This window comes from Eleutherodactylus coqui, chromosome 4 (genome assembly GCF_035609145.1).
Source record: "Eleutherodactylus coqui strain aEleCoq1 chromosome 4, aEleCoq1.hap1, whole genome shotgun sequence".
NCBI lineage: Eukaryota > Metazoa > Chordata > Amphibia > Anura > Eleutherodactylidae > Eleutherodactylus > Eleutherodactylus coqui.
In genome coordinates, this window is record NC_089840.1 from 211,140,312 (window position 1) to 211,152,579 (window position 12,268).

The 12,268-nt window shown below is 42.8% G+C and overlaps 1 protein-coding gene across 3 annotated transcripts in view; it reads right to left on the reverse strand.

Moving 5' to 3' along the window:
• The window catches only part of LOC136626007 (solute carrier family 22 member 15-like), a 223,707-nt gene that overhangs the window by 15,593 nt on the left and 195,846 nt on the right, over positions 1–12,268 (reverse strand). Inside the window, exon 11 of one of the 3 annotated variants that reach the window (XM_066600694.1) lies at positions 10,170–10,223. The exons of the other annotated variants lie outside the window; for them this stretch is intronic. Coding sequence (XP_066456791.1) covers positions 10,185–10,223 — 39 coding nt within the window. The 3' untranslated portion in view covers positions 10,170–10,184. Of the gene's footprint in view, positions 1–10,169; positions 10,224–12,268 lie in introns of those variants that run through there. 3 annotated transcript variants of the gene reach the window in all.

Below are 12,268 nucleotides of genomic sequence, written 5' to 3' on the forward strand. Positions count from 1 at the left end.
CAATTGCGGAAGGGCCGCGGGTCGGACGGCTTCCATTGACTTCAATGGAAGCCGTCCACATGGAATGGCCTCAAAATTAGAGCATGCTGCAACTTTTCCTCTGCGAGTGGAAAACGCAATTGCTTTCCGCTCTTGTGCAGGAAAAATCCCTTTTCCATAGCATGCTATGGATGGCATTTTCTGCAGGACCCGGAGGCAGACGCCGTCCCCGGATTCCGCAATGCAAATCCGCTCATGTGCAGGCGGCCTTACAGTGGTAAAACAAAGACATTTTTAGAGGGCCACTCTGGTGATTTCTTTTCTTATTCATTATGTAACTAGCCCCTGCAGTATATATAAGTGAGCTGGTATTACCCTGGTTAGTTATTCCTCTCTTTCTGAAATTCACAAAATCCTTCACCTCAGATGTTCATGTGATCTCAATTGCAACCAGTTCAAATATTCTTGGGTTTATGCTGTCTTAAACGAGACAATTTCTTAGTGTGATTTATGCTGTTACCCTACCACACAAACTGCTTAGAGGGGGACACAATCCCTCCTGTCACAGTTACTGATGATGATCACACAGTTATAATAGAGGAGATCACAGCTCATCCTCCTGACTGTATACTTATAGTCTGTAGTTTATTTAGGCGAATATGTAAGGCAATAGTAGAATTGCCGAGATGATACAGGCTGTAGCTGCTCATCTAATGCTTTGCTGATCAAAGATTTGATAACACAGAATAGTGAAAGCGACATCAAAATGGTGCCTGATAAGCATCAGACAGGAGGCTGCACTGCATGAAAGTGAGACAGGCAATCATGGGAAGGGTGCATTGGTGGAAAAATGTATTTTTCATGAAGTGGCCCTTTTAATGAAAGTATATTACAAAATTGTTGAGAAACACAGGTATTATTACATGAGTCGAGCCACCAGGTCCATCCACAGTACAGATGGAAACTAAAAAGAACCAGTACGCAGGGTCACCGGCTGCAGGAAGAGCTGGAATCTGCTGTGGTAACCCGCATGTGGGATCCGGCTCTGCCGTGTGCAGGTGGCCTAACACATGGCCACTGAAACATTTTATTTCCCAAAAGCTTGCAATCAATGTTGAACACACAAATACTAGATGTAGATGCAGTGATTCAAGATGACCTCTCAGACAATCTGAAAGAGTAACTTTCCTACTTCTTAGGAGGCCCAAACATATTCAACACAGCAGGAAGGACAAGGAGCAGCCTGCACTGACTGAGAGACAGCACAGCAGGTCTGGAGTATTTAGAAGTGAAACTTGTGCTGCTGGCCAGATGCTCAGGAGAAGAGAGTTAGTGGTGGGTCAGGGGTCGGGGCCAATTTGTCCCGGGTCCTCTTGTCCCACAAGACCCATAGCAGTCATGCGGTCTGCTTACATTGGTGGCACACCACTAGTGAAGGGGCCCCTCGGGCACCAAGATCTAGATGCGTGTGCCATCTCTCTGCAGCTGTGCTCCGCTTTTCATGGCCTCCTCTGTGCCAAATATTTTTTAAATGATGGAATCTTTCCCAACTGTGCACAGAGAAAATCCCCACATAACTTTGCCTGAAGGAATAACAATCATATTAAAAGGGAGGGGGGAGGGGAAGTTGGTTTATACAGATTTATGCTATAGCCGTGAACTTTATACGACAATTCAGTAGGTTGCCTAATTTAAATGACTACCGCGCACTGACCAGGAGTCTCCTGCGGAGATGTCTAGTCATTGCTGGCAAAATATTGCATTTGCATTTTAAGTGAAAAGGGTTTATCCAAGGCTAGAAAAAAGGCTCTGCTGATTTTTAGAAACAGCACTGTGTCTGTCCATGGGCTGTGTATGGTATTCACATTATTGGGGTGAGCTACAATGCCAGACACAGCCCTTGGACATATGTGGCGCTGTTTCTGCAAGAAGAGCAGAGCCTTTTCTTCTAGCCAAATCCTTTTAATGATGTCAAATTGTGAGGGATCGGTAACAGAGCAAGCGTTGGTCAATTAGTCCGGAACGGTATTGATCCCAAACATGATGCTGATGTGAGTTTACACTCTAAAGTGCATCTATACTATAATTAACAGTTGGGATACGGAGGAGAAAATGTGTAATTCAATTCCACATAACATGCATGCTGAGCAAAACCCAGTGGATGCCGCACATTTGCATCTATTATACAAGGAAGATGAGGTAATAATGCATAGCATAAGTTTTCTGTAGTCTGCTATTTATCAGAACTGTTTATTTGTAAAAAAAAAAAAAAAATCTTATTTTATTTTAGATGTTGGGTAATGTATTCTTCATTTTTGAAAAGGTTTAGATTTTTTTCCCTTTGTTTGCCTAATTAAAGGGCCACTCTGGTGAAAACACTTTTTTTTCATCCCTGCCCCCCTCACCTGATTGCTTGTCATACTTTTTTTGGTGTATTGCAGCCACTTCTATGCAGTGCAGCCCCCTGTCTGATACTTATAAGGCACTATCTTGATGATTAATTTTTTGGGTTTCACTTTCACATCAATTCCATGAAGCAACAGCACAGCACTAGCTAGAGGTTTTACCATTTCTGCCTGCTGAGAGAAGGAAGGGGGGGATAGTTTATCTATTACATTCTATATTCTTGAAAATAATATACAGACTATAAGTCTGAAGGATGAGCTGTGATCTCCTCTATTATAACTGTGTAATAATCATCAGTAACTGTCTCCCTTTCTGAGGTGGTCAGAACTGAGATCACATGACCACCAGAGATGAAATGGGCTGGGAGTTTCAGAGAGAAATGAATAACTAACTAAGATAACAATATGTACTACGGGAATAGCTACATAATGAATTTTAAAAATACCAGAGTGGTCCTTTAAATTTGCAAGCTACTAGGTTTACCTCGGACCACCATATTTGCCACATATTAATCTTGTAGACACCAAGACAGCTAAATTAGTATTTCAGTTTGAGAACCTAAAATAAAGGCCTCTGAGACTTGATGTGGTATATCTCCCTCCCAGGCTCTTAGTCTGGACAGGGTGGAGATCCAGTCCATAGCTTCACCCTAGCTCTCAACTCAGCTGTGGACAGTGACCTAGTTACTGGAGCATAAAAGACTCCAGTTTCAGGAAGTCAGTGCTTGACAAGCTGAGGAGAGAGCAACACTCTGCAGCCTGAACCTGAGCACCCTGCGTAGTGCACCTTTGCATTGATGACATTGAGTTGGACTTTTTCCATTGTTTTCCTGAATAAACTGAAGCAAGTTTATTCCCGTTGAGTCAAGAGTGTCTGTGCTGGCCCACCCCCTAAGTAGACCCTTTTTTGCCCCTGATATGGAGCATGGGCCCCTGATATGAGCGTTGTATAGCCTGTTGACATCCTCCCACAAGTTCCGGATCCCAGAGCAAGACAACCATAAATGAAGGAAATTCCCTTCTCCTGTTAGGCACCTCCAGCATCTATTTGATAGCTGAGGATATATCCTGGCTAATTTGAATGGTGCTTTGTACCACTGGGAAACTAACTTGTAATTAAGTTCCTGCAATTTACTTGAGATTGACACCTTATGCATCAGGATCAGAGACTTTGACCACTCTCCATCTGGGATTGGTCTCCCCAGTTCCCTTTCCCACTGTGTCTTGAACCCCACTGCTTCGTCTCGTCTCCTCTGCTAGCAAAATGCGATATGAGAGGGAAATTTCGTTTATTGGTGGGACCCTGGCCACACACAGCTCCTCAAACCTTGTCAAGGGCTTATTTAATAATGTCATTGTTCCCAGGGAGAGGGCATAACAGCGGATCTGCAAATACTGGAACCTTCGATCCCAGAATATCTTGTAACTCTTTAAAATTCCCGTTCTCCATTATATCTCTGATACGTGGTGTTGTAACCCCAAGTCTAGCCACCAATGATCTATCGCCTGTCGGGATTGGCAGTCCAGAATTTCCCAATATTGGGGTGAGTTGTCCAGGACAGGATACAAAACCTTTCCTTCTCACAAAGCCATCCCAAATATCCAGGATTATTGTTAAAAGGGGTGGTAGTCTCAGTCCTTTCCTATTTTCTCCCCTAGGTATCCAAAGCAACCCCTGTGCCTGCCCTGGTATTAAATCCTGCTCCATAGCCACCCACAATTTGGTGTTTCTATTGTGTAGGAGATTCAGAATGCATTTGCATATCGCCGCCTTGTAATATAAGTCAAACTCTGGTAAACCCACTCCTCCCGCTTCTTTCATACTAATGAGCATTTTGAATTTTAATCGCGGCCTAGATCTTCCCCAGACAAATTTCCGCTGTGATCTCAGGTCTCGTCAGGGAGACCGTACAGTGATGCAGTTTATCTCCATCTGTGCCCATAGACCTAAGCCCAGTGAATACAGTGGGGTAACCACTCCAAAAAGGGTGAGCTTACCTTTCAATGAGAAACTGCCCCACACAACAATACGTATCTGCAGACGTATGTGAAGCATTTTGGCTTATCGGGGAGCAGAGCCATAGTACTGTGTGCAAAGCAATCAGAAGTGAAACGGCAGTGGCCACAATACTGTGAAAAGTGCAGTCGAAAAACGTCAAACCCTACTACTTGGGAAGACTTAAGAGCAAAGTGGATAATGATAAATGGAAACGCTCAAGCAGTCACAATTGAGGGTGAACTTGAAACTCCACTTAGTTGTCCACCCTATCAACTGAGAATGAACCGATGTGGGTGACCGGAAAAGATCTGACGCATTCTGCCTGTATTCACTGCACAACTATCGCGCCTGTGTGAAAGCACAGGGGCGACAATCGTATCTTTTAATGCAACCCTTCCTGGCTGATTGGAATCATACAATACATCATGCGACTCCTTAGAACAAGAAAGTGCTTTATTTTCAATCGCCCCGTTTAACATTTTGCAATGGTGTTTACTTAGAGCAACATACTAATACACTATTTAATAGGTGTCATAGTGACGGATTCTCCTTCAGACTTAACACATATGACACTCACTTTCTGGTCATTATGGAGGACTTATCTGATATTAATGATTGCCTTATCCAGAATATCCAGCTATTTTAAATAGGGCACATTTATAACTTAACTACAACATTCAGAACTTAGCGAGTCTATGACTAATGGCAAAACGTAACTGGATGTCACACAGGAGCAAAGCCTATTTGATGAATATGCACATGGTCAGGCAAGAAAGATGATAATAAAAGATACCTGCATATTGAAATAGCTTCCCTGCACTTTAGAATGTGCCTTACTTGACATAAGCCTCAAGACTAATTCATTTGGCTGTGTAATCTAACATCTAGTCACTGCAGAGAAGCTACTTGTCTGTAATTTACAAAGTCCTAAGTCAGACATCTATTTTGGCATCTTACCTATTTTGTCAATTGTTTTTGCATTATCTACAAAGCTGGTGTAAAAAATAAATATACAGATCTCATAGTAACAACATGCAGCACTGAGGTTTCCCACAACAGGTCTCCATTTCTAAGTTTCCCCATAATGGAAAAAAAACCAAAAAAAAAATCACACACAATGAATTAGCGTCACTTTTTTATAATACTATATACAGATCAGCCACAGAATTAAAATTAATTGCCTCAGGGCTTATTCAGATGGGTGTATATGGGTCGGGTTTTCACGTTCAGACGATATATATGCTGCCCCTCTCTACAGGGGGAGGAGGCGGGATGGGAGCAAGGGCATCCCACCCCATCCCGCCCCTCCCCACTGTTTGCAATGGGAGGAGCGGGATGTGGGCAGAGCTAAGTTCCACCTCTGTCCTGTCCCGCCCGCTCCCATTGCAAACAGTGGTGAGGGGCAGAGAGGAGCTCAGTGCACTAGCTCGCATCCCATCCCGCCTCCTCCCCTTGCAAAGAGGGGCAGTGTATATAGGCCAGGAGTGAAAAGACAGCCGATATACACCCCTCTGAATAAGCCCTCATAGTGTAGAAGCCCCAAAACAGCTGTGACCCCACAAGACCTCTGAAGGAGTCCTATGATGCAAGACGTTAGCAGCAGATCCTTTGAGTCCTGTAAGTTGTGGCGTGAGGCCTCCATCGATCAGGCTTCTTTTTTCAGCACATCCCTCATATCTGGTGAATTTGTAGGCCAAGTTATTACTTTCAACTTTTTGCAATGTTCCTTAAATCGTCCCTGAGCAAATTTTTGCAGTATCAGGGTGCGTTATTCGGCCGAAAAAGTCCACTGCCATTAGAGAATGTGGTTTCTATAAAGGGGTGTACTTTGCCCTCAGACCTGGCCACCTTCTATTATTCCATGGTCGAGTTCTCTAGCCCATTGTAGGCTCTTTTGGCAGTGCACAGCAGTCAGCGGTTACATAGAAAGCTGCAATGTACTGTGTGTTCTGTCACCTCTCCATCATTGACAGCATTACTTTGCAGTAATTTGTGTAACAGTAGCTCTTCTGTAGGAAGACATGCTAGCTCTCACCCCTCCTCACACATATGCATCAATGAGTACTGGAGGATCATGACCCTGTCATTTGTTATCCGGTTGTCTTTTCCTGGACTACTATTGATAGAGGCACTAAGCACTGCATACTGGAAGCAATCCACAATAAATGCCATTCTAGAGATGCTCTGACCCAGTTGTCAACCATTGCAATTTAGTCTTTGTCAAAGTTGTTCAGATCCTCATTCTTGTTCACTTTTCAGGCTTCCAACAAATCAACTTAAAGAACTTACTGTTCACTCCCTGTCTAATCTATCATGGTCCTTAAAAGATGCTATTGTTATGAGACAATCAATGAAATTTGCTTTAACTGTCAGTGGTTTTAATGCCATGGCTGATTGCTGTAGATCCACTATCTTATGCGTATACCTGCTCTTACTAAGCCTACACTGCGGTACAAGATATAAAGTACCCAGTGTGAGAACTTCCAACTGTCTCGGCTTCACCTGAACACTCTCGCTGCAATTCTGATTTACTCAACAATATGTTCTCCCATTACAGCAAGAAGATGAATCAAGCCCTGCAGGGTGCCTAAGGGCTACACCTACTGTATATAAAAGATCCAACACATAATAAAACCATAAATGCAAAGAAAAGATGTCTCTTTGTAGATGATAAAGCACAGTGGAAACCAACTGTGCTGCTTTGTGTTCTAGTGTAAAAATGTTTCAAGAAATGAAAAAAAAAAAAAGTTTGTTGGAGGAGTTTAATAGTTTTAAGAAGTGACAAGCCTTCGGTATCCTCAATAGATTATTTGTTACACTAATCTTAACACATAAACCTAGGCGGCTGTTTGACATACCTAACATAATAAGCAGTAGACTCTACAGCCTTACGGAGAGGGTATAATTACACAAAAACAACAAGTGAGTGGATGGATTCACTTGTTCTCTTTCCTTGACGCTCATCACTGAGTATTCTGACTCTGCTCTCTTATTACTGTCATCGTCCTCATTTTGTTTGGTATGTGAGTCAACTATGATGTACATATTCCGGCTATGGTAAGCAACAACTGTAATTTAGACACAAAAGAGTGACAGAATGCAATTTTATGAATGTCTGTACGCCTACGTGACCTCCTGTGGCCTTTCATGGTGCAGACCAACTTTCTAGTCGTGAAGCAATAGATCTCGTAAGCAGAACAATAAACCGTTAACCCCTAATGTTGAAGCCTTTTTGCGCCTTAATGATCAATTACATTTTTCTGTTTTTTTCATTGCTGCATGCCCTGAAGCCATAACTTAAGTTTTTCCGTCAACATAGTCATATGAGGGCTTGTTTTTTCCAGAACAAGTTGTATTTTTTTAATGACATCATTTTTGGGTACCTATACAGATAATCCCCTACGTACGAACAGGTTCAGTTCCAGGGAGCGGTTTGTAACTGCATGTGTTCATATGTCCGAACAAATGCTTGTATGGAGAAGGATTGCGGGTGGATCTCCCTCCATACAACGTTGGGTTCAGGCTTTTTCTTACAGCGGCACCCGGCTGCGGCAGCTCCGACAAGCTGCGCCGCTCATCGGTGCTGTTAACATTTTGAGTGCCGCTGCCATCTGTGGCATTTAAAGTGTTAACCGTTCCGATGAACAGCAGGGCTTTTCGGAGCTGCTGCAGCCGGATGTCAGCTGTAAGAAACATCCTGCACCCAAAGTTCGGGGGTCCCGTACAGCCTCCCATGATAAGATCGTGGGATGCCGTGCGGTTGCCACCGCAGTCTGGGAGCCTTCTAAAAGGCCCCAGGGCTGCCTGTGCAGAGTGCCTATCAACCCATGACAGATAGAATGCCTGTCCAATCGCTGCACAGTATGAGGTTATGCTATAGCATTACATCATACTGCAGGACAGGCTTGTTATCATCTAGTGAAGTTCATAACTTGAACGTTCGCAAGTAGGGGAGTATCTGTAATGTTTTGTATAACTTTTACAAATTTTTTTTAGGGGGATTGGAGAAAAAATAAATTCTGCCATTTGTATTTTTGGATTCCATTTTTATAGCATTCAATGTGCAAAATAAATAATGTGATATCATTATTCTCTGGGTCAGCACTATTCCGCGACATCCAAGTTTATACAGTTTATGTTTTGCCATTAAAGATTTGCTTTTGTATCACTGCATTGTGTCACCCTTCCATCGACGGAGCTAAGGGCTTATTTTATGCGGTATGAACTCTAGTCTTCATTTATCCAATATTTGGGATCTTCTAGCATTTTGATTGTTTTTTATTCTATGTTGTTCTAGAAGCTAGATTAACAAGATCTGCAATTCCGCTTTTTTTTTTTTTTTAGGGGCATTTAACGTGCAGTATGAATAATATGTTCAATTAATTCTGTACACCAGTACGATTGCAATACCAAATAGGTATTTTTTTGTTTTTCATTGCATTCAAAGACCACTAACAACCTGGTCGTTCCTACTGAGTGAGTCCGACTTGTAGCGCTGGGATGCCTACAACTAATATCCAAGGCAACTCGAAAAAAATACTTCTGAAGTGCTAGGAGAAGGTGATGGGTTATAGAGTTACATATGCAAAATCCAAAACAGAACCACATTGCAAACTTTAATAACATTTAATTAGCATTTCTTTGCTAGGAATTTTGCAAAAGCGGAATATCTCTTTAAGTCTCTGCAAACTGTTCCTAAAGCAATCTTTTGCCCAATATCAAGAGTTTAATTTGAGATTTAATGCATTATGATAACTTTCTGTGCCACAGTTTATTTACCCTTTTAATTGCTTTACAATGGATTTTTGTTATGTTAAGATAAGAGAATAATAGTTTAACGGCTCAAGATAAGATAACTTGTTGCAGAAAGTTATCACAGGCAAATTACACTTTGCTACTTCTGTGGATTCCAGTCAGATGAATGTTTTTCAACTATAACACAAATGTGACTATACAAAAATATTAGCCAAGATATACCTCTCAACACACCCAGGTACAACTGCTCTACCCCTGCAGACATAAAGGGGGCGCATATACGCTAGAATGTGTTCACATATTAGTCAAAGGGGTTTTGTCAAAACAAAACACCATTTTCCAGCAGGACCCTGTCTAAAATAACAAAGGAGGGTATGCTCACTTATCCTGAGGCCCCAGGATGCGGCTGACAGCCGGTGCTGACATCACTGGTGACTTCCAGATAAACAAACTGAGCAGAAGCACGTGACGACTGCAGTCAAATCAGAATATGAGCGCTGATGTCAGGAGCGCCGATGGAGACGATGCAACCTCTGATTGGCTGCAGCGGTTATGTGCTTCTGTCTGGTCCATCTCGCCAGAAGTCATCTCCTGGATGCAATTGAACTAAACCTGGTAAGAATACTATCCAGGACATGTGGAAGTGGAAGCAATCCATGTAAAAAAACAAAAACAAAAAAAAAAAAAAACACTAGTTCCAAATTTAATCACCAAGGGTCAACATGGTGCTGTGAGACATGTAGAAGAAATTCAAGGTGATTGGGCATTGGAAAAACAATTTTTACTCCAGTAAGCAATTCTTGCAAGCATTTGATCTTATATGGTAAAAAGTGCTCACATAGGACCGTAGACTGGGCCATGTCTTACTGGCTTGAAAGAGCATATACACCACTTGTCCCTTGCAGATTCTCCATAGACCTCTCAACAACAGCTGTAGTAACATCTTCCATTTGTTGTTAAAATGGTTGCGGTCCTCTTCCAGGTGAGACCCCACAAACTTCCTGTTTCGGCTCATTTCACCATCACCCTTCTCAGTGCACTTGGTGTCATTGGCCCTCTTCATAGTTGACAACATTATTGACATCCTGGTAAAACAATTTTATGAGCAAAGCTTGTTCTGGCAGAGAAAAAAAACATTGTACAGCACAATCTGTCTAACAATGACTCATCTCACTCATTGCAGCATGTTGACCCCCTGGTGGTAAGATTTGGAATTTTTGTTCCCACAGAGATTGCTTCTGCGTGTCCTGGATAGTATTATTACAAGGTTTTGTTCAATTATACCCTGTGGATGTCTCCAGCGATCTATGAATGAGGACATTCCATGCATGAGGCAGATTGAGCCTCCTGCCTTGGGTTGTCTCCCCCCAGCAGAATGTGGGAGGAGGAGGCGGCGGGCAGCATCGGAGACAGAAGAATAGGAGAGGACCTGGAGCTGATAACTGAAACAGGACTGTGATGAAGTCACAATGGGGAGGAGCTCAGGACTGGAGACTGAACGTCATGGAAATTAGGTGAGATCTTATTGCCAAGGAAGTGCTGAGACTTCTAGTTCTCTCCTCTTGGATCTTCTGTCATCCCATAACATCAGTCTGGATATGCTGTTAACTGCAGTTTTTACATCCCTTCCCTCTGTAATGTCTTTCACGTAGTGACAATATGAGGATGCTGGGACTTGTAGTCCCCCTCTTAAATTCTCCCACTGTAATTTCCTCTGATAAGCTATGTTGTCTTGGACATGCTGGTACACCTTCCTTAAAGTATTTTCACATGCGGTAAATACGCTGCACATTTTCTACAGTGGACAATCTGAAGTGTATTACAGCAGCAGCACAGTGCATGGGATTTTGAGTAATGCCATTCAGATATTGCTAAAAAACAAACAAACCTGCAGTGTAAATTTACATGTGGTACGGATTTCGAATCCTCAGCATATCAATTTTTGCTTTGCATTTTCAGCGCAGATGTCACTTATTTAAATGACGATGGGAAATCCACATCAAAACCCATACTAAATCTCCATGTCACATGTGTATCTTGCTATGGATCCACACCAAAATCTGCCGCATGGCCTTACAGAGATTGTTCAAGAAGTTTAAAAAGCAGACAGAAAAAAAACTACATAAAACAGTGCTCAATCCTAAAGGCTGTTTTACATGCAACGTTTATCGCTAAAAGTTCGCCCAAATTGCCGAAAATGAGCGATCATTACATGTAAACGCGGGCATCGTGAACTTTTCGTTTGAATGATGGATTTTACTTCACATAAAACCCATCACTCGGCCCTGAAAGACTGAGCAAATACATTCCATTTGAATGCATTTCGCTCGTCTTTCAAAAGACTGCAGGGTGTTCTCCTCGCGGCATGTTTACACTAGTCACGAGGAGAACAATGCAATCTGCAGGCAGTTGTTTCCACAGCTGCATGTGCTTAAACACAAGCTGGGCTCTGCAAACAGCTCTTGGAGGTCCTTTTAATCTGCACGATGTGCATTGTGTCTAATTCCAGGAGAGCTCAAGAGACAAAGGCTACTGGCAGAAGAGGAAACAGGCAGGAAATCCTGAAAGAAAAGTTGGCTGCAATCAATGAAGATGCACTGTTGAAGACAGGAGCTGAGGTCATCCTAAAGGAGAATTAGCACCTGAGAAGATTAACTGAAGTTGATCAGAGATTATTACTGGAAGAGCAAACTGCTCAGTGCAAGCAAGATATTGATGCTGCCCTTGCAAGAGTAGAGAAAGTCTACACAAAAAATTTGGCTCAGAAGAGAATATAAGCTTGAGGCCGAATGCACACGGCCGGGTCGGATCCCCCATGTGAAATCCCGCAGCGGAATCCGACCCTGTGCCCGGCTGGTGATCTCTGTGTACCTGTCCAGATATTTCATAATATGTAGGGCGGATATGCCGGCGGGAGCAGCTGTCACATGCACAGAACGGATTATGCAGCGCCATTGCTAAGTGATGACACGGATCGGCGCAGCCCGTCCGCAGTGTCAGCTACGGATTGGCTGAAGATCGGACGGCTTCTATTGACTTTAATGTAGGCTGTTTGCGTGGAACCTGCCTTGAAATAGAACACGCTGTAATTTTCCCTCCGTGAGTGAAAAATCGGAACAGATTTCCAATC